We start from the raw sequence: 20,387 nt of genomic DNA, 5'->3' as shown, positions 1-20,387 counted from the left end.
TTCCCATGTCAGCTTATTTAGCGGTAACTTCCTTGTGTCAACAGATCTCAAGTATTTATGACTTAAAGGAAGAACGCTGCAGGTCCAGAAATCTCCTCCCAGCCTGAGGAGGAAGAAAAACACCGCTTGAATTTATCATTTGCCACTTGCCACCATGACGTCAGCTCAGGGCTGAGCTCTCTACCTGTGGCTGGGACCTTAAATGAGCTGATGCCAGAAGAGAAAGGCACTTTCTCTTAGGCTTAGCAGCAAGCGGCAGCAGCAACAGAAGTGGCAATGAGACGCTCTGTGTTCTTCGCTGTGTGGCTCGGTCTGGTGTTGAGCCTTTTGAAAGGTAAGAACCACTATCTTCTGTTTTGTGATTTATCAAGGCAGCTATTATGTGGCAGTGAATGGATTTTCTAAGACTTTCAGCAGCTGTTGAGAAGCCAATTGTGATAGATAATTCAGCATGTCTAGATTTTGATTAATTAATGATGAAAGATGTCACTGTAAGCCAACGGCTTTCCTTGTTTGCAGAACAATGGAAAATCACTGGTGCTTATGATTAACCCAATTCAGCTATTCCAAGAGAAATTTTCAGGACTTTCATACTAAACCCAGGTAATTCAAGCTCTGTTACAGTCATAACAAAAGGTGCAACTGTTCCACTCCAGTACCCTTTTGGCCAGAGGCTCCTTAACCAGCCAGCCTGGAAAACGGCTCCCCCTGAGCTGGCTCACAGAGCTTTTGTTCTTTCCTGTTGAAATAAATTAATGGAAACATCACCACCCGCTTTCAAGAGGGTTGCACCACAGTCTGTTCAAACTAAAGGTGTCATTCCTTAAGCTACTTAATACATTTTCTGGCCTTATGCCAGAGTTGGTAGTTGTGGGCCGGAGCCTACAGGTAAACTTGCCTTTTCCTGATACTCAGTGAGAGGTATGAGGGGGTGAAACCATTAGCAGAAGTAAAGCATATCTATGAGGAGTTTTGTAGCAGCTTGAAGCTGTGAGAGGACAGGATCTCCTAGCTAATACAAAGATAAAATTGCAGAGTTATCAGCTGAATTAAGACCTGTTAATCTTGCAATTGGTGGCAGACGGTTGTGGGTCTCTGTTGACTAGTGTGAATGAACAGATGTATTTCCAGCAACATCCACGGTATGCTACAGACCAATTTTCAGCTGTAAATCATAAGCATAGGAGTCTTCAAGATTGTCTGTTGGTTGGTTTCCTGGTTGGAGGCTTGTAGGTAATAGCAAGATGTGAAATTACTTGTGCCAAGACTTACTGAAAGCAATACCCGTTTTTCACTTATCAGACTTTGCATCAGGATACCTTTTTCATTCTAAGCCCAGAAACCTTTTTCATTCTAAGCAAACATTGTAAAAGCTTTGCAGGATGTGTCCATTTGCATAGTACTGGCAAAGGCCCTGCCCTGCTCAGCAGCCAGATGTCTCTGCTATTGTATATCCTTGGTGGTAACATCCATTTCTTTGTCACAGCACTAATGCCCAAGCCCATTAACACATCCTGTTTCCATACATAGAAGGTTAGATCTAGGCACACAGAGCCATAAATTAGCCACCTTTGCTCAGCTTACCTTTGTCAAGCCCATCCACAAGGTTCAATTACAGCTCATGCACTCTGCTGGCACCATGGATTCTGTTCTTCCCGAGTCCAAAGGGTACTCTTGGACGATGGTTAGCCAGAACCTCCCAGCTCTAGCAGTTGTAAAAAAAGCTAGCTCTATAACAGATTGCTGTTCCAACAGCCTGTGGCCAGCAGAGCTTCATATTATCATGGTTATAGGAAAAATACCCATTTATACTAACTGGGGAACAAATAATGCTGTTTATAGAACTCAATGACCAGTGGAGGCAAGAGACTGGCAGGGAACCGCCACAATTGCTCATGTTCCTCTTCACCTAGAGGAGGCTAATGGATTATTGTGTTTTGCATGTGCCTTTTCTATGTGAGATACACTGTCTATCAAAAAAAAAAAAGGTAGAAGATTTTCCTCACTTTGGATTTTCAAAGCCCTGTAAAGCTCTAGAAAAGTGGGGTCTATTTTTCAAATATCTGCTGAGATGTGCAGGCTGTGATAGTGGCATGGATTTTAGACACAAATATGTTAGTCTTTCAGCTGCATGCTTTTACTGCTTAAGATAAAATTATGCTTCCAGCAGCATTCACACAGAGTAAATAAGTTTATTCTTAACTTGTAAATTAATGATTAATTAATAATAGTTAATAATAATAATTAACTAATTCAGATTAAAGTTAGATTACATGATGCAAACTGGCCATTTGTCAGTATCACATTTTTCAGCAAGGCTGGTTTATTATTTGTTCTTCTTACATCTAAGAAAAACAAAACAAACAAACACCTCAAACCTGAACTCATTCTTTATATCAAGAGTTGAGAATGACACAGGTTAAATAAAGCAAAACCCAACAACTTAAAAATAAATAACTAGAATATTTTGGAAGAATAAAAGCAATAACAAAGGCTGAAACCAAAATTTGAGGAAGTATTTTCACCAATTGGCTGATATCACACAGGGTTCCCTTTATTCAGAAATAATGATGACAGAGAAGGAATAGAAAGATAAAAAAATAATGTATACTGTCAGAAATGCATAGAGTTGCTGTCAAGTGAACAAAGGTCTTAATACTCCAGATGATGGTGTAGCAGAAGAAGCATTCCTGCAATAGAAATTGCCTGCTTTCAAAGTCCACAGGAATCTGTTACAGCACAGCACAAGGCCTGTGGCAGACAAAAGGCAGAGTAAGGCTGCCCAGAGGTGTGGCTGCTCAGACACACACACGGGTCCCCACAGACTTATCTGCTCATCATTTGTCCTGTGTGCAAAGAGTTCCCTAGAGCTGCCATCTCTCTTTTCCCTCCATCAGAAGCCCCTGCTGAAACACCTGCTGAAACAACAGTGGCACCCAGCTCAACACCTGAAGGTAAGGAGCAAAGCCCCCAGACAGCCCCTTCTGGGAACAGTCCCAGGGAGCTCTGCAGCCCCCAAAGACGTTTCCTCTCCCAGAGGAGACAAATGTGCCCAGATCAAGGCTGTGAATACCCTCCACAAGTCCCTCTTTCCCTGCTGCTCTTTGCTGCAAGGAAGAAGCCTTGGGAAGAGTTGAGAAGGCTGCAGTTTTTGTGCTTGGCACATTTACCTGCTTGCATCAGGCCTGGATAGGTGGGGATCCCTGTAGAGATGGCCCAGGGGAATCCTGTGGCCAGATCCTGCAGGGACCTGTGACTGAGGCTGGTTGTCCCTGGAAGTGACAGCTTTGGCAGACACAGCTGTGGCCATAAAGCAGGGGACACTGCAGTGTGGGTGAGGTCCTTGTGTTCAAGCAAGGACCCCTTGGGGGAGAAGGGGTCACGGGCACATCAGGTGACACAGGCTTCTCAGCCAGGGAGAGCCAAGAGTCTGGGCAAGGGTGCTCTGGGCTTTGACTGCTCAGCCTCACAAGGATCCACGGCACTTCCCTGCTCAGCACTCATCCTACACACACAGAATTGCCCAAGGCTTTTTAAACAATGCTGCCATGCCTCTTCTCTTCCCTTCTTTAGAAAATGGTACTGATATTGAAACAAATCCTGACCCACTAGAGCTGACAAGCTCTAATGACAACAGAGATGAACCTACAGGTAAGGAGAAAATCTTTCAGGCTTCCCCTTCTGGGGACAGCTTGCAGTAACCATGTTCCAGGGAGCACTGCTGATACCAAGCAGGGAGGAATTCCCCTGCCTGGGTTTCAAATCTGATTCTTTCTCCCATTGGAGACAAAGTTACCCAGCCCATGACCTCGAATGACTTCCACTATTCCATCTTTCCCTGCTGGTTGTTGTTGTTAAGGAAATGTGTTGGGGAAGATTTGAGGAGGCTGCTCTTTCCATGCTTGGTGCCTTTGCCTCTTGCACCAGGCCTGGATACAAGGTGATCCGTGCAAAGAGAAGCCCAGGACCAGCTTGTGAACAGGCCCTGCAGGGAGCTGTTCCTGAGGCTTTTGGAGCACAGGCAGGGAGGGATCTGGGGCACATCCCAGGAGGGGTGGACCAGGGGCCATGGCTGGGGACCACAGAGCAGACCGTGCCTGTCGTCCTCCACTCCCAGCCTGATGCTGGGGAGCCCCAACCAGAAGGGTCAAAGCTCCTGCTGGGATCACCCTGCGGAGGGGCAGCCTGCTCAGTCCCTCAGCTCTTCCTCCATGGTGGGCTTGCACGAGCACGTCCCTCCTGCCAGCACTGCACCTGCCCATTGAGATGGCCCAGCACTGGGAAAGACTTTTGCCTCTGGCTTCCACCCACATGCACCTGTGCCAAAGGCCACCGTGGGGGAGTGGAGAGGTGCAGGCTGTGCACAGTCTGGTGGCATCCCCCAGTTGCTCTGGCTGCTGTGTGCCTCCTTGGGCAGGCGAAGGGATCGTGGCTGCATACAGACACGTGTGTGCCTCTGGCTGGGAACGCTGCAGCCAGGGAGCACAGCTGGGCTGGGGGCCATCCCCTGCTTCTCTGAGACATGCTCAAGTCCTGCCACTGGGGACATTGGATGACACAGGCTTCTCAGCCAGGCAGAGCCAAGAGGCTGGGCAAGGCTGCTCAGGGCTTTGAGCGCTCAGCCCCACAAGGATCCACGGCACCTCTGTGCTCAGCACTCATCCTACACACACAGAATTGCCCTAGGCTTTAGGAACAGACAATACTAGGCAGTGCTGCCATGTCTCTTTTCTTCCCTTCTCCAGAAGATGGTCCTGGAAATGAAACAGATCCTGACCCACCAGAGATGACTACCTCAAAACCTACAGGTAAGGAGAAAAGCTTTCAGGTTCCCCTTCTGGGGACAGCTTGCAGTAACCATCTTCCAGGGAGCACTGCTGGTACCAAGCAGGGAAAAATAACCCTGCCTGGCTTTCTCTGAGTTCCACTTCCACTGGGGACAAAGTTAGCCAGCCCATGACCTCGAATAACCTCCACTCTTCCATCTTTCCCTGCTGGTCTTTTCTGTAAAGCAAATGTGTGGTGGAGCATTTGAGGAGGCTGCTCTTTCCATGCTTGCTGCCTTTGCCTCCTGTGCCGGTGGGCAGGGGGTGCAGGGTACAAGAGGTTCCATGCAAAGAGGTGCCCAAGGCCCTGCAGGGAGCTGTTCCAGAAGCTTTTGGAGCACGGGCAGGGAGGAATCTGGGGCACATCCCAGGAGGGGTGGACCAGGGGCCATGGCTGGGGACCACAGAGCAGACCGTGCCTGTCGTCCTCCACTCCCAGCCTGATGCTGGGGAGCCCCAACCAGAAGGGTCAAAGCTCCTGCTGGGATCACCCTGCGGAGGGGCAGCCTGCTCAGTCCCTCAGCTCTTCCTCCATGGTGGGCTTGCACGAGCACGTCCCTCCTGCCAGCACCACACCTGCCCATTGAGATGGCCCAGCACTGGGAAAGACTTTTGCCTCTGGCTTCCACCCACATGCACCTGTGCCAAAGGCCACTGTGGGGGAGTGGAGAGGTGCAGGCTGTGCACAGTCTGGTGGCATCCCCCAGTTGCTCTGGCTGCTGTGTGCCTCCTTGGGCAGGCGAAGGGATCGTGGCTGCATACAGACACGTGTGTGCCTCTGGCTGGGAATGCTGCAGCCAGGGAGCACAGCTGGGCTGGGGGCCATCCCCTGCTTCTCTGAGACATGCTCAAGTCTTGCCACTGGGGACATTGGATGACACAGGCTTCTCAGCCAGGCAGAGCCAAGAGGCTGGGCAAGGCTGCTCAGGGCTTTGAGCGCTCAGCCCCACAAGGATCCACGGCACCTCTGTGCTCAGCACTCATCCTACACACACAGAATTGCCCTAGGCTTTAGGAACAGACAATACTAGGCAGTGCTGCCATGTCTCTTTTCTTCCCTTCTCCAAAAGATGGTCCTGGAAATGAAACGGATCCTGACCCACCAGAGATGACTACCTCAAAACCTACAGGTAAGGAGAAAAGCTTTCAGGTTCCCCTTCTAGGGACAGCTTGCAGTAACCATGTTCCAGGCTGTGCACAGGCTGGTGGGTCTGGATAATGCTGATGAGGATGTAGCAGAAGAAGCATTTCTGGGGTAGAAATAGCCAATTCCTGCTGTCAGTGTCCACAGAAATGTGTTACAGCACAGGAGTGTGTGTTAGCAGAGGCAGTCACACTTACACTGCTCTGGGAGAGCATAGATGGAATTTTAAAGAATGCTCCAGCAGTGCTGAGTGCAGAGGCTGTGTGCTTGTGGATGGGAGGCCTCAGAGCCTGCTGTGGGATCCAGTGCTGCTGCAGGGAGCCTACAAGTCAGCATTAGTCACTTGGGGGAGAAAGGCAGGGAGGGTACAAAGCTGCTACTGGTAAGGAGGAGTCCAAGAGCAGGGTGTGAGAGAAGGACTCTGAGTGAAAAATAAGGATCCACGGCACTTCCCTGCTCAGCACTAGTCCTACACACACAGAATTGCCCAAGGCTTTTTAAACAATGCTAGGCAGTGCTGCCATGTCTCTTTTCCCCTTTCCAGAAAATGGTACTGAAAATGGAACAGTTACTGAGCCACCAGAGGTGACATCCTCAGAACCTACAGGTAAGGAAACAATCTTTCAGGCTTCCCCTTCTGGGGACAGCTTGCAGTAACCACGTTCCAGGGAGCACTGCTGATACCAAGCAGGGAGGAATTCCCCTGCCTGGGTTTCAAATGTGATTTCTTCTCCCATTGGAGACAAAGTTACCCAGCCCATGACCTCGAATAACTTCCACTATTCCATCTTTCCCTGCTGGTTGTTGTTGTTAAGGAAATGTGTTGGGGAAGATTTGAGGAGGCTGCTCTTTCCATGCTTGCTGCCTTTGCCTCTTGCACCAGGCCTGGATACAAGGTGATCCGTGCAAAGAGAAGCCCAGGACCAGCTTGTGAACAGGCCCTGCAGGGAGCTGTTCCTGAGGCTTTTGGAGCACAGGCAGGGAGGGATCTGGGGCACATCCCAGGAGGGATGGACCAGGGGCCATGGCTGGGGACCACGGAGCAGACCGTGCCTGTTGTCCTCCACTCCCAGCCTGATGCTTTTTGAACAGACAAGGCTTTTTGAACAGACAGTGCTAGGCAGTGCTGCCATGACTCTTCTCTTCCCTTCTTCAGAAAAGAGTACTGTAAGTAGAACAGCTCCTGCCCCAACAGAGATGCCACCCTCAGTACCTCCAGGTAAGAAGCAAAAATGCTCAGGCAGCATTTTCTAGGAACAGCTTGCGGTAACTAAATCCCAGGGAAAACTGTAGCCCCCTCAGATAGGAAGGTTTCCCAAGTTTCTCTTCCAGAAGAGACAAATCTGACCAGATAGTGGCCATGAATATCCTCCACTCTTCCCTCTTTTCCTGCTGGCCTTTGCTGCAAGGAGAATGTGCTGGGGAAGATTGGAGGAGACTGCTTTTTTCATGCTAGGAGCCTTTGACTCCTTCAGCAGGCAGGGATACAAGAGGATCCCTGCAAAGAGGAGCTCAGGCCAACCCCTGACCTGGCCCTGCAGGGAGTTGTGCCCGAGGCTGTTGGAGCACAGACAGGGGGGGAGCTGGGGCACACCCCTGGGGTGGGGCTGAGGCCGGGAACTGTCCATGGGGGACCATGCATGTGTCCTGTTTGGAGCTCTCCATACCCCACCATTTTCCACCCCAGTAGAGCCTTCCAGTGTAGGCAAAGTGTTTCCATTTAATGCTGTATCTCCCCGAGGGCCCTTGCTACAAATGGAATCTGTTTGGTGGAGTTCACAAATGTTGGAGCTTTGTGCTTGGGATTTTTTCATCAGGAAAAAAATTGGCTTCACTAGGTTCTCTGGAAAAAATATTTGGAGATGAACCTTATAGAAAATGAAAATTCATTGAGTGTTTTTATTTTTCGGGGTATGAATGAGATTTCCTATTTTTTTCCCTATTTCACAGAAAATGTCACATCTATGAGACTGTACTTATGTAGTGTAATGTAAAAAAAAAACAGTCAGGGTAAAAAACAGAATTTGATATCTTGAAAGAGAACTGTAATTGCCATCCTATATATAAGATCTATAGAAATATAACTTTTAATTACTTATTAACCACTTAAATTATGTATAGATATAAAAGACATACTCTAAAACCTTACAAAATATATATAATTACTCTGAAAAAATATACTATTATGATTCACTTTATGCCCTCATTTTATTCATGTGGCTGCAGTAAAGGACTGTGCTATGACACTGTCAGAATAAGGCAAGTATGTATCAGTGCAGTATGAAAGGCACACAGGCTATTGCAGTCTGTCTTTCTCTAACAGTCACTGGTTTTGGCAAACCTTGATATACCTTCTTTCTTTGATTTGCTTTTAGTTGTATTCAGTAGAGTTGAATTGTGAATGCTCAATATGACAGATAATGAATTTCAGCCATACCCCATGACCTCACTGTGATATCCTGCTGGATTGTGTAGGGAAAACAGTTACTATGCATTAAACAAGAAAGATGCATAGGTGTATGCTCTGCAATTGCACCTCTACTCTCTGAAACATACCGGGTAGATTCCCTTAGCAGAAGTATGTATGAACTATTCAATATAGGAATGACTTTATATATGAGCTGGTAGTTGCAGAAATTCACAAAAACCCTAATGTCAATATCTTTCATTTTAGAATTAGTGGACTTCTGCCGTGGAGATCCGTGTGGAAGAAGTTCAGCTACATGTATTTCTTTACAAAGCAATTACACCTGTGTGTGCCAATATGGATTCTACTACAGCAATGAGAATTGTTACAAAGGTGAGTTGCAGAAGGGCATCAGTGCTTTTAGTTACCTGCTCAGGTGAATTTTGCTTCCCATACAGCTTGTTGTCATGTTACAATTGAAAACACAATCCGTCTGGGAAAGTGACTGCTGAGTGATTTCTTGCTTTGCAGGCAGCCACTCCTACAACGACCTAGATTGCAATCTCGCAAAATGGTGACAGCCAAAGAGGTCAATGTTCTAGGAAAAGAAGGGGAATTCTCTGTCAGGGGTGCAGGAGATGAAAATGAGTGAAAAGCAGGGAAAAAATGCAAGTGTAAATCTGACATGGATATTTATGACAATGATTTAAAAAGCACCAAACTTATGAACAATCATATTGATTTTCCCCATTGCTAAACACTCATCAGAGTCCTGTGGAAATGCATCTCTGAAATGCTTCTGAAGGCCAAGTATGTCAGAAAATAGGGTTTCTTGTTTAAGGATCAGCAAACGGGATTCTCAAATTTACTTGTGAAGCTTAAGAAACAGGTTGATTCTGAAATACTTTCTCTGTGAACCACATTAGCTGCTTAATAGCTGCAAATTTGGAGTCCTTAATATACATTTTTTCTCACTACATTCTGTAACATCTTGCAAAGAGTCTTGTAGCTTAAGGCCATGCTGACAGTTTAATGTTACTTGGTTTCATAATCAGGACAGATTGGTTGGGCGCAGGATCCTGCCTTCTTCCCTGGCAGCCAAAGTACATCCCCCATTGTGACTGAATTGATTTGTCCTCTTCTGATCCCTCCCATATATGAAAAATAGCACTGATTTATTTTCTGCATTGTATTTCCCCATCCCTAAAGGCTGTAGAACTCTAAGGTGAAACTGGACTTTCTTGAATGCTTTCTAATTTACACTCTCTGTTCTCAATCCAGGGAAAGTATACCCAGCCACCATTAATGTGAAAGCACCTTACAGTGATAATCTTCAAAATGTAAATTCCACAGAGTATCAATACGTGTTCAACAGTGTATCAGCATTTGTGAGTGACAATGTTTTTTTCCCCCATTTATTTAATGCTATACTGGATGTCATGCAGACAGAGAGGACACACACTCTCTTTAGTGTAGGGCCTAGAAGAGTTCCTCTCTACAAGAGATCTATTTCTTTCAAAGAATGCTTCACATTAGTTTAGGCCTATTTATAAAAGACTTGAACTTTGCCCTCAGATGAGCACATGCATGGCTCTTGCTGAAGTGAAGGGAATCCCTGAAGTAATATCTGCATTTTTAGTACCACTTCTGTTCTGTGGAGTTCTCACATAAATTGCTCTGCATCTTTCACCATCCCCTCTCCAGAAACAATGGGGCTGAGTGAATTTTTCCAGCCTATTGAGTTTCTGATCTCTGCTGTTTGCTGAAGGCTCAATAATACTCAATGGTACAAATAAAAATGAGCAACTTTAATATTCTTTTTAAAAGAAAACTGTTGGTTCCACATAGTACAAACTTTTCCGAATGAGTATCCAGCTGTTTCTAAATACCAATAATAACCTTCTTCCATAAGTCTGCCAGTATTAGTATTTTAATGTTATTAGTGAAATGGATACTGCACATTTTTTATAATTCTATGATTATACATAAAATCTGGTAATAGATTTCCTGGAGAAATAAGATGATCAGTTTAATTTATACTGCCATGTTGAAACAGGTGGATTTGCTTATTTTTCTTTCTGGCAGTAAGGAAGAATATATATGCAACTCTATCAGATATCTGATTAAAAAATATTCATTATGTTAATCAGGAATGATCAGAAATGGTTATCAATTTCTGCATATTATTATATAGCTTACCATGAATGTTGTCTCAGAAAGTGACCAAAAGTTGTTCCTCCAGAATGTTAAAAAATATTTTCTCAATTTTTTTGTCCAGCATTTTTTCATGATATGGCTGCAGAAGAGCATCATATGCAGGACTAAAATAGATACATAATAGAATGCAAAAGTGAAAATAGCATAGAAAATAATTTGAATTTTATTACAAAGAAAGACAGAGTTCATCTTTCATTTCAGTTGAATTACACATCTTATCCTCTTCTCATGGTGCCTCCTGCTTTTGTGGCAGTTGAAGGCAGCTGCCTCCACTCGTTGTTCCCTACTTCACATGGGATGAGGGAGAGCAGTGACTTTTCTTCTGATCCTGTTGAGCTCCCAAATGCTTTCATCACTGCTTCTTCCCACAAGATCGACCCCTGATGATCCCACTTCACTGCCTCTCAGGGACACGTGCCATCTGTGAGGAGGTCAACTTCTCCCTCTTCCCCCTACTTATACACAGATTGGTGCTGCAGAGACACCCTCCTAAGCAATGAGTTTGCAAAGGGGTATCTGTAACTGTCAGCCAGTTAACCCAGACTGGCATTCATTCTCCATCCCTCCACTGCCCTCCCATCCATATTCTACAGCACCATCCCACTGTTCCTCTTCTGCAATATCTTGCCTGGTGCATTTAACACATCACCTTATTTTATTTGTGCCATTAGAAGCATATTCTGTATTAAAACTTTACCACTGAAGCCTCAGTGGTTCATGTGATTTTGGTCTATGTTTCTGCTTGTCTTGAACTCCAATTTCTTTCTCTTTTATAGTTTAAGAAGGCCTTTGAAAATCTACATGACTATAAAGAAACTGTCATCATAAAAATTCAGTAAGTTTGCGGGTTTGCTTTTTGCACAGTACATACTTCCACATACCTCATTGTAATCTGTTTCCTGTGAAGTTCTCAGTTCAATAAAAGGTATGGGATGAGTTCAGCTCAGAATGCTTCCCCATAAAGGAGGGATGCTGGCCCCATTTTTACCCCAGTATGTCTGTGAAATGGGCAGGCTGAGGCAGCTCTACACTGTATATCCTGCTTCTAGCACCATCTAGGATACAGCACTGTGCTGTAACTAGCAGTCGCTGTGATATCTGACATGTCTGAAATTCTAACAGTTAATGCCGAGCTCCTATGACTGTTGGGAGTGCTACCCATCTTGGAATCCCAGTTTAATTTAAAAACCCTCATTACAGAAGGCATAGCAAATGTATTTTATTGTGCATTTTTTGGTGTCTCCTGATGGTAGGTTGAGCAAAGATGCTACTGAACGGGTTGTGGTGTAGCTGTGGGCATAGGTGCCTTGCTGGTCTATGTAGACCCTGTGAAATGTCTCTTTTTTCCCATCCCCATCTGTTACAGGTTACTGTCCCCAGAGCTCTGCCAGCTTCTCTGTGTTTCCTAACGCCTATCAAGCAAAACCTGGCATGCTAGCACTCAGTGTCAATTCCTTCAGTGCACCCCAGGGATTAAGCAGCTAAGCAGAATGTTGTTCTAACAGAGTTGTGGGGGCAGAGTTGTGGGGGCTCTGCTCCAGCAGATCAGTTGTGAGCAGCTGTGGGGCACAGTAACACCTCAAGGAACTGCAGCAGTCTGCCACTTAAGGATATTTGTGTGCATATCCTGGCAGCATGAGGTTTAGCTGAAGAACAGGGAAGTCACTGCTGTTCTCCACCTCATGCCAGGGAGGTTGCTGTGAGCTGAACCCAACCCAGACAGTGTGTAGCTTGCACAGATACCTCTACATCGCAAACAGACCCTTCTGCATTCATGGTGGTCGCACCCTGAATTATCTTCACCACCCTTCAGGGTCGGTTCTCCACGTCATGCCTGGATGACACCACAGGCTGATGGAATCATGTGAAAGTTAGAGTCTAAGACATGTGGTTTCTCCACACTGCAGCTAGTTTGAGGTTAACCCAGCTAGAAGATGCCAGCTGTGTATCAATAGCACACAAAGGAGCAGTGCTGTTATCATTAAATCCAGCAGCTACCTATATACACTTGGACCTACTGGAAAGATGGCTGTTAATGTATTCCTGAGCAAGACTTACACTCATTTCTAGCTCTTCTTGGCAGCTACCTGTGTTATGGGAAGAAAGAAGCTGGGGGAGAGAGGGAGATTTGGCAGAAATTTTCTCTCATCTTTGCATCTAGCTTGCTATCCGTATGGATTATGTGAAACTTTAAAATGGTCCTATCTGTCCTTTTCAGACATCTAAGTGAAAGCAGAAATGATGCTCCACTGAATGTAACAGTGACAAACCTGTTCACGTGGAACTCAGCCGAAAATGCGACTACAGTTAGCTCTGCAGTACAACGTGCAATTGAAGAGAGTCCCCAGTCCTTTGTCACTTCTTATAATGGTATGTAACTCCTTGCTAGGGAAGCAATTAATCAGCAGAAACAGAGGTTCTTAAACCTGGTTGGAAGATTTCTGTGGGCAGAGGAGCCCATCAAATCATAAGCCTTGTTGACTTTGAGGAGCTGAATGTTCAGTCTTGGGGAATTTTGAAGATTCAACAATTCAGTGGTAGGTTCTTTTGTCTTATTAAGGCTTCCTACTCCCTGTGTAAAGAAGAAAAGGAAAATATTTTTCCCTGGTAAGCAATAGCATGGTGGTTTTAACCTGCTGAGTGTTAAGAAGTGAGAAAAATCAGGATAAAATATATACAGATATATATTATGTTTCTGAGATTAAGGCAGTATTTTACTGGCAAAATAGGATGAAACCCTCTTTAGACTTCTCCCATAATAAGCCATGGTAATTGGAATGAGGCCACACTTATTAGCTACTGAGCTAAGGGATTTGTTGATTTAAACCAGTAAAGTCTTGCATTATTAAAGGTGCAATACTGGGAGAAAGAGTTCCTGATTAAAATAAGGATATTTTTTCTTTTTTTTTTTTGTTTTAATATAAGTTTCTATTTTGAAATCAGCTTTTTTTAAAAGGCATAGCTAATAATGAAGAGTCCATTTCATGGCTTAAAGCCTGAGTTTGTTGTCTGAAGGTGACTGTATCCTCAGCTGTGAGAAGGAAATAGAAAACCAGTGAGAGCTCCCATGGCACCAGTGCAGTCACACCCCTCTACAGCATGCCATGCACTGAGGGCTTTCAACCATCCCCACCACAAGGACATGGATCTAAAGAGCAACACACTGGGCAAACAGGGTACTACCAATGCTGCTCATGAAATGAGCTGCATACCCATAAATGTTTATATCTCTCTAGAGCTGTATGGGATCTGGGTCTCACAGTTCAGTTGTGGAAAAAAAACTAGGAGAATAGTTATGGGTTTTCTCTGTAGGGTTTGTTTTTTTTAAGGTGAGTAAAAAAGCTAGTTTTCAGAATATGAACTTACAGGAAGAATGTCCCCTTCCATAGACTGGAGCCAGGAGGGTTTGGAGTTTGTTGTAGGAGGCTGAGAAACAGAAGGTCGGAAGATGTGATGGGAAACAGGACCTCAACTGTTAAAGAGCAAGGAGGAAAAAAAGAGCTGATCCAAAAGTCTGCAATATTGATGTCCCAATAAAAGGACTTATAATTTTTTTCTATTTAGAATTACTAAATAATTGCTTTATGATTTGCTGGGCAAGTGGACTGCTTTCTATGAAAGGGTATTCAAGATTGCTCCCTGTTTCTCTTTTAAAGTGGCAAAACATTGTGATATTTATCAATGTGATCCTAAAACCACAGTGTGTGAAGAGGAAGAGTTTCCCGAATGCAAATGCAAACCTTATTTAGAAAAGACAAAGTGGGATACACGTTCTTGTTCAGGTAAGAACCTTGCTGCTTTATCTATCCCTGAAAGGCTGGTCTGCTTATTCTGTCTCGGTCCCTTTTTGAGAAAGGTGCTGGGCAAATGTGCTGACCTCAAAAAATCAGGGAATGTACATCCTCTTAAGAAAGCCACAGAAACACATCCTCACATTTCACTTTGAAAAAACCTATAATTTTATTCCAGTAGAATAAATTATTAAAACTTGATAAAATCATCACTGAAACCAGTAAGTAGGCAAGTCCTTAAATGCATTTTTAGAGTCCTGGTAAGAACAGAAACCTAAACAGGTAAAGGGTGGAACAAATTGAATCCTATATTCACAGCCTTCTCTGCTAGGACATATTTTGGGAAAAAAATTCTACATGTTACTTGAAGGAAGCTGACAGAATTGAAAGTCTCACGATGAGCTACAATAGCCTGTTAAGGCTCTGTCCTTTGTTCATAATTCTAGGTTTGCTTTACCTGATTTAGACAGGCTTTTGTGAGAAGAATGATTTCTGTCATTTTTGGGAACTGTTAGTTGTTGGGATTTTATTTACTTTCTTGTTTTGAGTCTTTTAGTGAGTGCTCTATTTATATTTTAGCTACCCTCCAAAGCCATGTGATGTACCTAATTTTCTTAGAAATACCTTATTTTCTTCTCATGGAAACGAAAACTTTCACACTACAGGAGTAAAAAAAAAGTCTGTCATGTATGATTTTAAGAAAAACAAAAAAGAATGCAAAAATCCATGATAAAGTTATGAAAGCTGGCTACAATAAATCGCAGTGAGATGTGATCCAGTGTAGGCCTTTGTGGTCCCATGCCTGACTAAAACTGATAAAGTTTGCCATACAAATCATCTGCTGTGAGATCAAACTTCAGGCCATTGCTTGCCTATGGAAATGCAGCCTAGCCAGATTTCCTTTTTGATGAAGTTGGATGGTTTTGAACACAGCCTGTTTACTTCTATTTTTGTGATTTTATATTTCAGTTTTTGCTTTACATAGGTACAGTCCTAAAAAAGCCATTCTGATGCTTTAAAGCACAGGAGAGGGGTGGCTGTGTGTTGCCAGAGCCATAAAATAATCTTCTATCTGCAATTCACTCATGTTTTTCTCCCTGAAAACACAGCTTGCAGTAAAAACTGTTCTGCAATGAAACACAGGTACTGCGTACAAGAAGAAGATGGTACAACATGCAGATGTATGATTAACTTTAAAGAAGAGGCTGAAGAATGTGTGGCGTGAGTACTCAGCTTTTTATTGTGTTCCTGTGTTGTAGGTGAAGTTAGGGGAGAAGGACATCTATCACAGGGCCAGCTGCAACCCAGAAGAACAGGCTGCAGCTAGGTGAGGTGCAGAGAGGTGCCCAAGGGGGATAGCAGGGGGTGTCACAAGTTGTGGTGTTTTCACTCCTTGGCATTAGTCTTTTGTGTGCACTCATAACACCTCGGAGGAAAGGCAAGGAGACCCAAGGTCACCCGTGAGTCAGTGAAGAGGATAAAGTACTACACCACATAAACACAAACTGCTCTGACAGCGTGGCTGAGCCATGGGAGCTGCTATGCTGAAGTGTTTAGTAAGCAACAGGCATTAGAGCAAGACGTGCCTCCAGTCCCTGGAATGTTTGCACTGGTATCAGTGGGGACTGTTTCCCGACACCTTTCAGACCTATGTTATTCCTGCTTGGTTTTCTCCCTGAAATGATTTCTGTCAGTTCAGGATCAGAACAGAACAAGGGTGTTTGCTGGTGAGGCCAAGTGAGTGACTGGTTGTGCTCTGCTCTGGTGGATAAACAGAGAGACACTCCCCATATTCATTAATTCAGCTCTTTTTGTAGTTGTTACTGCTGCAAATTGAACATTTCTTACCATAAAGTTGGTATCTTTTAAATATAAGAAACTACTATGAGAGGAAGATAGAGTTACCAGTCCTTACAGGCCTTACACTGAGGCTTTTGTTAAAGACATTGCATGGCAATTCTAAGCGGCTCAGAAATGCAGAGTTTAGTTCTTTAGAAAAATTAGGTCCTCTTAACATTTTTCAGACTGAGAACCTGAAACTTTAAGTGCTGAGATCACCAATCACTCTGAAAATCTCAGATTGTTTCACTTTAATGAAAGTAAATAATTTAACAGTAAGATGGGGTTAAAGAGGAAACCTGAAATGAACACACTTTGTGGAGAAATTGCTGACAAAAGGGGGAAATATACTATTGTTTTGTGATCATAGAATGGTTTGGATTAAAAGGGACCCTAAAGATCATATTTTCTTTCTTTCTTTCTTTCTTTCTTTCTTTCTTTCTTTTCTTTTCTTTCTTTCTTTCTTTCTTTCTTTCTTTCTTTCTTTCTTTCTTTCTTTCTTTCTTTCTTTCTTTCTTTCTTTCTTTCTTTCTTTCTTTCTTTCTTTCTTTCTTTCTTTCTTTCTTTCTTTCTTTCTTTCTTTCTTTCTTTCTTTCTTTCTTTCTTTCTTTCTTTCTTTCTTTCTTTTTTTTCTTTCTTTCTGTCTTTTTCGGTCTTTCTTTCTTTCTGTCTTTTTCTGTCTTTCTTTCTTTCTTTCTTTCTTTGTTCCTTTTTCTTTCTTTCTTTCTGTTTCTTTCTGTTTCTTTCTTTCTTTCTTTCTTTCTTTCTTTTCTTTCTTTCTCTTTCTTTCTTTCTTTCTTTCTTTCTTTCTTTCTTTCTTTCTTTCTTTCTTTCTTTCTTTCTTTCTTTCTTTCTTTCTTTCTTTCCCTTTTTTTTTCTTTCCCTTTTTTCTTTCTTTCCCTTTTTTCTTTTTTCTCTCCTGTAGTTGTCCAGTGGGCTTCTCTGGGGAGGACTGCACTGATTGTAAGTAAAAGAATTTCTGATTTTTAATTATGGTCTTGAAAAATACCTAGTAATGCTTAATCTGGCTGAGATAACCAGTGGTAGCCTTTAGGGGTGCCACCATTCTGCATTTATAGAAGGACTATGTTAGGGGGAAAAAAGTGACATTTCTCTGTTGTCTTATGTACCTAGGGCATGGGAAGAGCCTATTTGACACCTAACTACATAATTTAGCATCAATACTAGCTGAAACAATCCCTACATCCTCCCAGTTGTTCCTGTCCCTCACCTATAACTATGTGTAAAACCATTCTGTGCCTAGCATTAGGACCTAGAGCTGGGGTCAAAATAGCCATCCATCAGAGCTGGTCTTTAATGCAGATCCTTAATTTACATCTTTCTGTGTGCACAAAATGCTGTAAGCACCAGGAGCCTGGAAATAAATTCCCTTCCCTTCCCTTCCCTTCCCTTCCCTTCCCTTCCCTTCCCTTCCCTTCCCTTCCCTTCCCTTCCCTTCCCTTCCCTTCCCTTCCCTTCCCTTCCCTTCCCTTCCCTTCCCTTCCCTTCCCTTCCCTTCCCTTCCCTTCCCTTCCCTTCCCTTCCCTTCCCTTCCCATATTCACTGTTATTAATTTACACATTTCTTTTTTGCTGTTTTTCCCCTCAGATAGTGAACTCGTCCTTATAATAGTGGGCACAGTGTTTGGAGCCATTATCCTGAGTTTAGTGATAGCAGTCTCTGTTATTTCAGTCAGGTAAGAGTATTTCTTACAGTTGAATAGAAACTGTTTTGCTGTGTGTTCAAAATAAGGGTTTTGCACTAGCTAAAAAAAACCCCATGCTATAAAAATCTGTTGCGTGCTTCAGAATGGGGCGGAGTGTTCAAAACAAGGTGGGAGTGGACAAATCACTAAGTTGGACTTAATAAGTAAGGCACACTAAACAGTTTTTTAAAATCTCCTTTATTATTTCATCTCCTCTGAAGAGCAAAGCACAAACAAAATCCAGAGAAGAGGAGCCTGATGAAGTCAGGGTATTCCGACATGAATACCTCTCATGATAAACCAAGCATGTTCCCCAGGGTCCAGACCACTTCTGGCCACGCAAACCCAGGATATCAGCCAAACAACCCCTATGAGATGCGTTCCACAAATAGAGATCATTTTCCAGAGAGGGATTATGATGATTTGGTAAGTGTTTCACATAGTCCTGTGGGAATGGAATTCCTGAACAATGGCACTGGGGGCTACAGACGTTACTGGAACCTAAGCTCCCCTCTGTACATCCTCCCTTGGTCTAGAAGGCCAAAGTGGTTTAAAGGCACCCAAACAACTGTAGCTGCAGCTGAAAAAATTCTCTTAATACAGAAATTTTCCTCAATGCAGAGATCAACACTCATGAAGACCTTTCTAAAGCCCCAGTAGTCATCCTTGAGCCACAGGAGGGACATATGAAAAGCAAGGGTCAAAGCAAGAGCTTGGCTGCCCAGTGGTCTGCTGTGTCATAGGATATTTGTCTGCACCAAACTTATCCCTCAGCACAGGTGTGCCTGCAAGCATCACAAGCTGCTACTACCTGAGCTTCTTTTAGGCTGCTGTAGAGTCAACAGGTGCTGCAGTGGCTCCTCCCATCTGCAGCCTCATGCAAGATTCACAGTCAGTTTAAGCTGGGACTGATGCCCAGGGGTTGTGTCCTCCCACCTGGCTGTTTCTGCATCGTTCACAGCAAGAGCAGCTGCAGCTGCTGCAGCATTGTAGAGGGGAAAGGTGTGTGAAGTGCCATGAGTAATTCAGAACAGTTTTTGCACTGCTGTGGCTCAGGGGAGCCTGGCCAGCAGAGGTGTGTCATTGGAAGGCATGTTCCAAAAAAAAAAAAGAGCCTGTTTTATCCTCAAATTCTGCAAGGGAGCCACAGAGGAAGCAGAGGCTTGAGATTATCTCAGTTTGGGTTAACACCAAGGTTGTGGGATCAAACCCTGTATGGGCCATTCATGCAGATGTTAGACTTGATGATCTTTGTGAGTCCTTATTTCTCTTCTTTTCTTGTCTAAAAATTCTCTGTAGTATGAAATATCACGGGAGCCCAGAGGCTTTAGAACGCAGAGCAGATATTGAGTGACCCAAGCAGCAGAAGGATGGACCACCACCACAACACTGGGTCAGAGCAAAGAGTTTCACAGCCTCTCACCAATGCAGTTACTTCAGCAGAAGAGACAACAATGTCCTTAACTCCAGATTCTCTCAAGATTTTCTAGAAGAAGATTCCTGCTTGAAAGAGATCATGGACAACTTTGAAATAAGGGAAAAATGTTAGAGAGTAGGGAGAAGAAGAGGACTTCTTTTAAAAGAACTAATGTGCTTCAATTAGACTTCTTCAATGAGGCCAGTACATTGGCAAGAGAGTGAGTGTACACAAGATACCAGGATTTTTACCCTGCTGGTTTTCAGTTCTTCTGGAAGATGGTCCAGGCAACATGTGTGATGCTGAAAAACGTCAGTACCCAGAGCTTCACTTGGATTTGTGCTCACTTAATTTGAACTACAGCTTTGGGCAGATGAAAACTGTTTTTCATGAGAATCTGACATGTTTCACTTTACTACATTAGATACAGGTTTTTTCACCCTCCTCAATCCCCCAGTATTTCCCACCTGAAAGCATTCTGTTCAGATCTCTGCTGACATGGGTTGTTGAGGCAGTGGCACTTGTCTGACCTTTTCCACACACATCTGACCTTTCCCAATACAATGGTGAGATACAATATCTCCAAACAAACATTATTCTTCTTCATCTTGCAAAACTGCATTGATTTTACATTTTTAGCTCCTGTGGAAAATGTTAGCATTTTTCTTTCTTCTGCAGTCTTTATGTTTGAATGATAATAAGCTTGGTGTTTGGGTTTTTTAAAAATTTCTTACATACAGCATACAGTCAATAAATCTGTCTGTAAAAGAATTTATATTTTACTGTATTTTACTGAGTGTGCATTATCTGTTGACTGGCATTAACATTATATTTATATAAAATGCTTATATGCACACATATGTACATATATTTATAGGTTACAATCATTTAAAGAATCATTTAGTTCTGTTGTATTTTGTGGTTTGGTTTTTATATACACAGATCAACTTTTCCTATTAAATGTTATTTTTTCTCAGTACCAAGGCTTTCTTATGTTCCTCCCAGTGATTTTTTTTTTTAATTCCAGAGACTATTTTATGT

At 43.5% G+C, this 20,387-nt stretch overlaps 1 protein-coding gene across 1 annotated transcript; it reads left to right on the top strand.

Annotated features, from left to right (window-relative positions):
• The first annotated feature begins 276 nt into the window (after positions 1-276).
• On the top strand, positions 277-20,117 carry MUC13 (mucin 13, cell surface associated). Its single transcript, XM_053948444.1, has 17 exons — positions 277-334; positions 2,898-2,954; positions 3,574-3,651; positions 4,746-4,808; positions 5,858-5,956; positions 6,515-6,577; positions 7,127-7,189; positions 8,645-8,770; positions 9,659-9,765; positions 11,371-11,429; positions 12,813-12,964; positions 14,251-14,376; positions 15,495-15,606; positions 17,150-17,187; positions 17,833-17,920; positions 18,151-18,355; positions 19,229-20,117. Exons 1-17 carry the CDS (start codon positions 277-279, stop codon positions 19,277-19,279), a joined length of 1,545 nt encoding a protein of 514 aa, XP_053804419.1. The 3' UTR covers positions 19,280-20,117.
• The last annotated feature ends 270 nt before the right edge of the window (positions 20,118-20,387 follow it).

This window comes from Vidua chalybeata, chromosome 7, assembly GCF_026979565.1.
Source record: "Vidua chalybeata isolate OUT-0048 chromosome 7, bVidCha1 merged haplotype, whole genome shotgun sequence".
Taxonomy (NCBI): domain Eukaryota; kingdom Metazoa; phylum Chordata; class Aves; order Passeriformes; family Viduidae; genus Vidua; species Vidua chalybeata.
The sequence above is the reverse complement of the archived record's forward strand: the minus strand, read 5'-3'. Positions and strand labels throughout refer to the sequence as shown.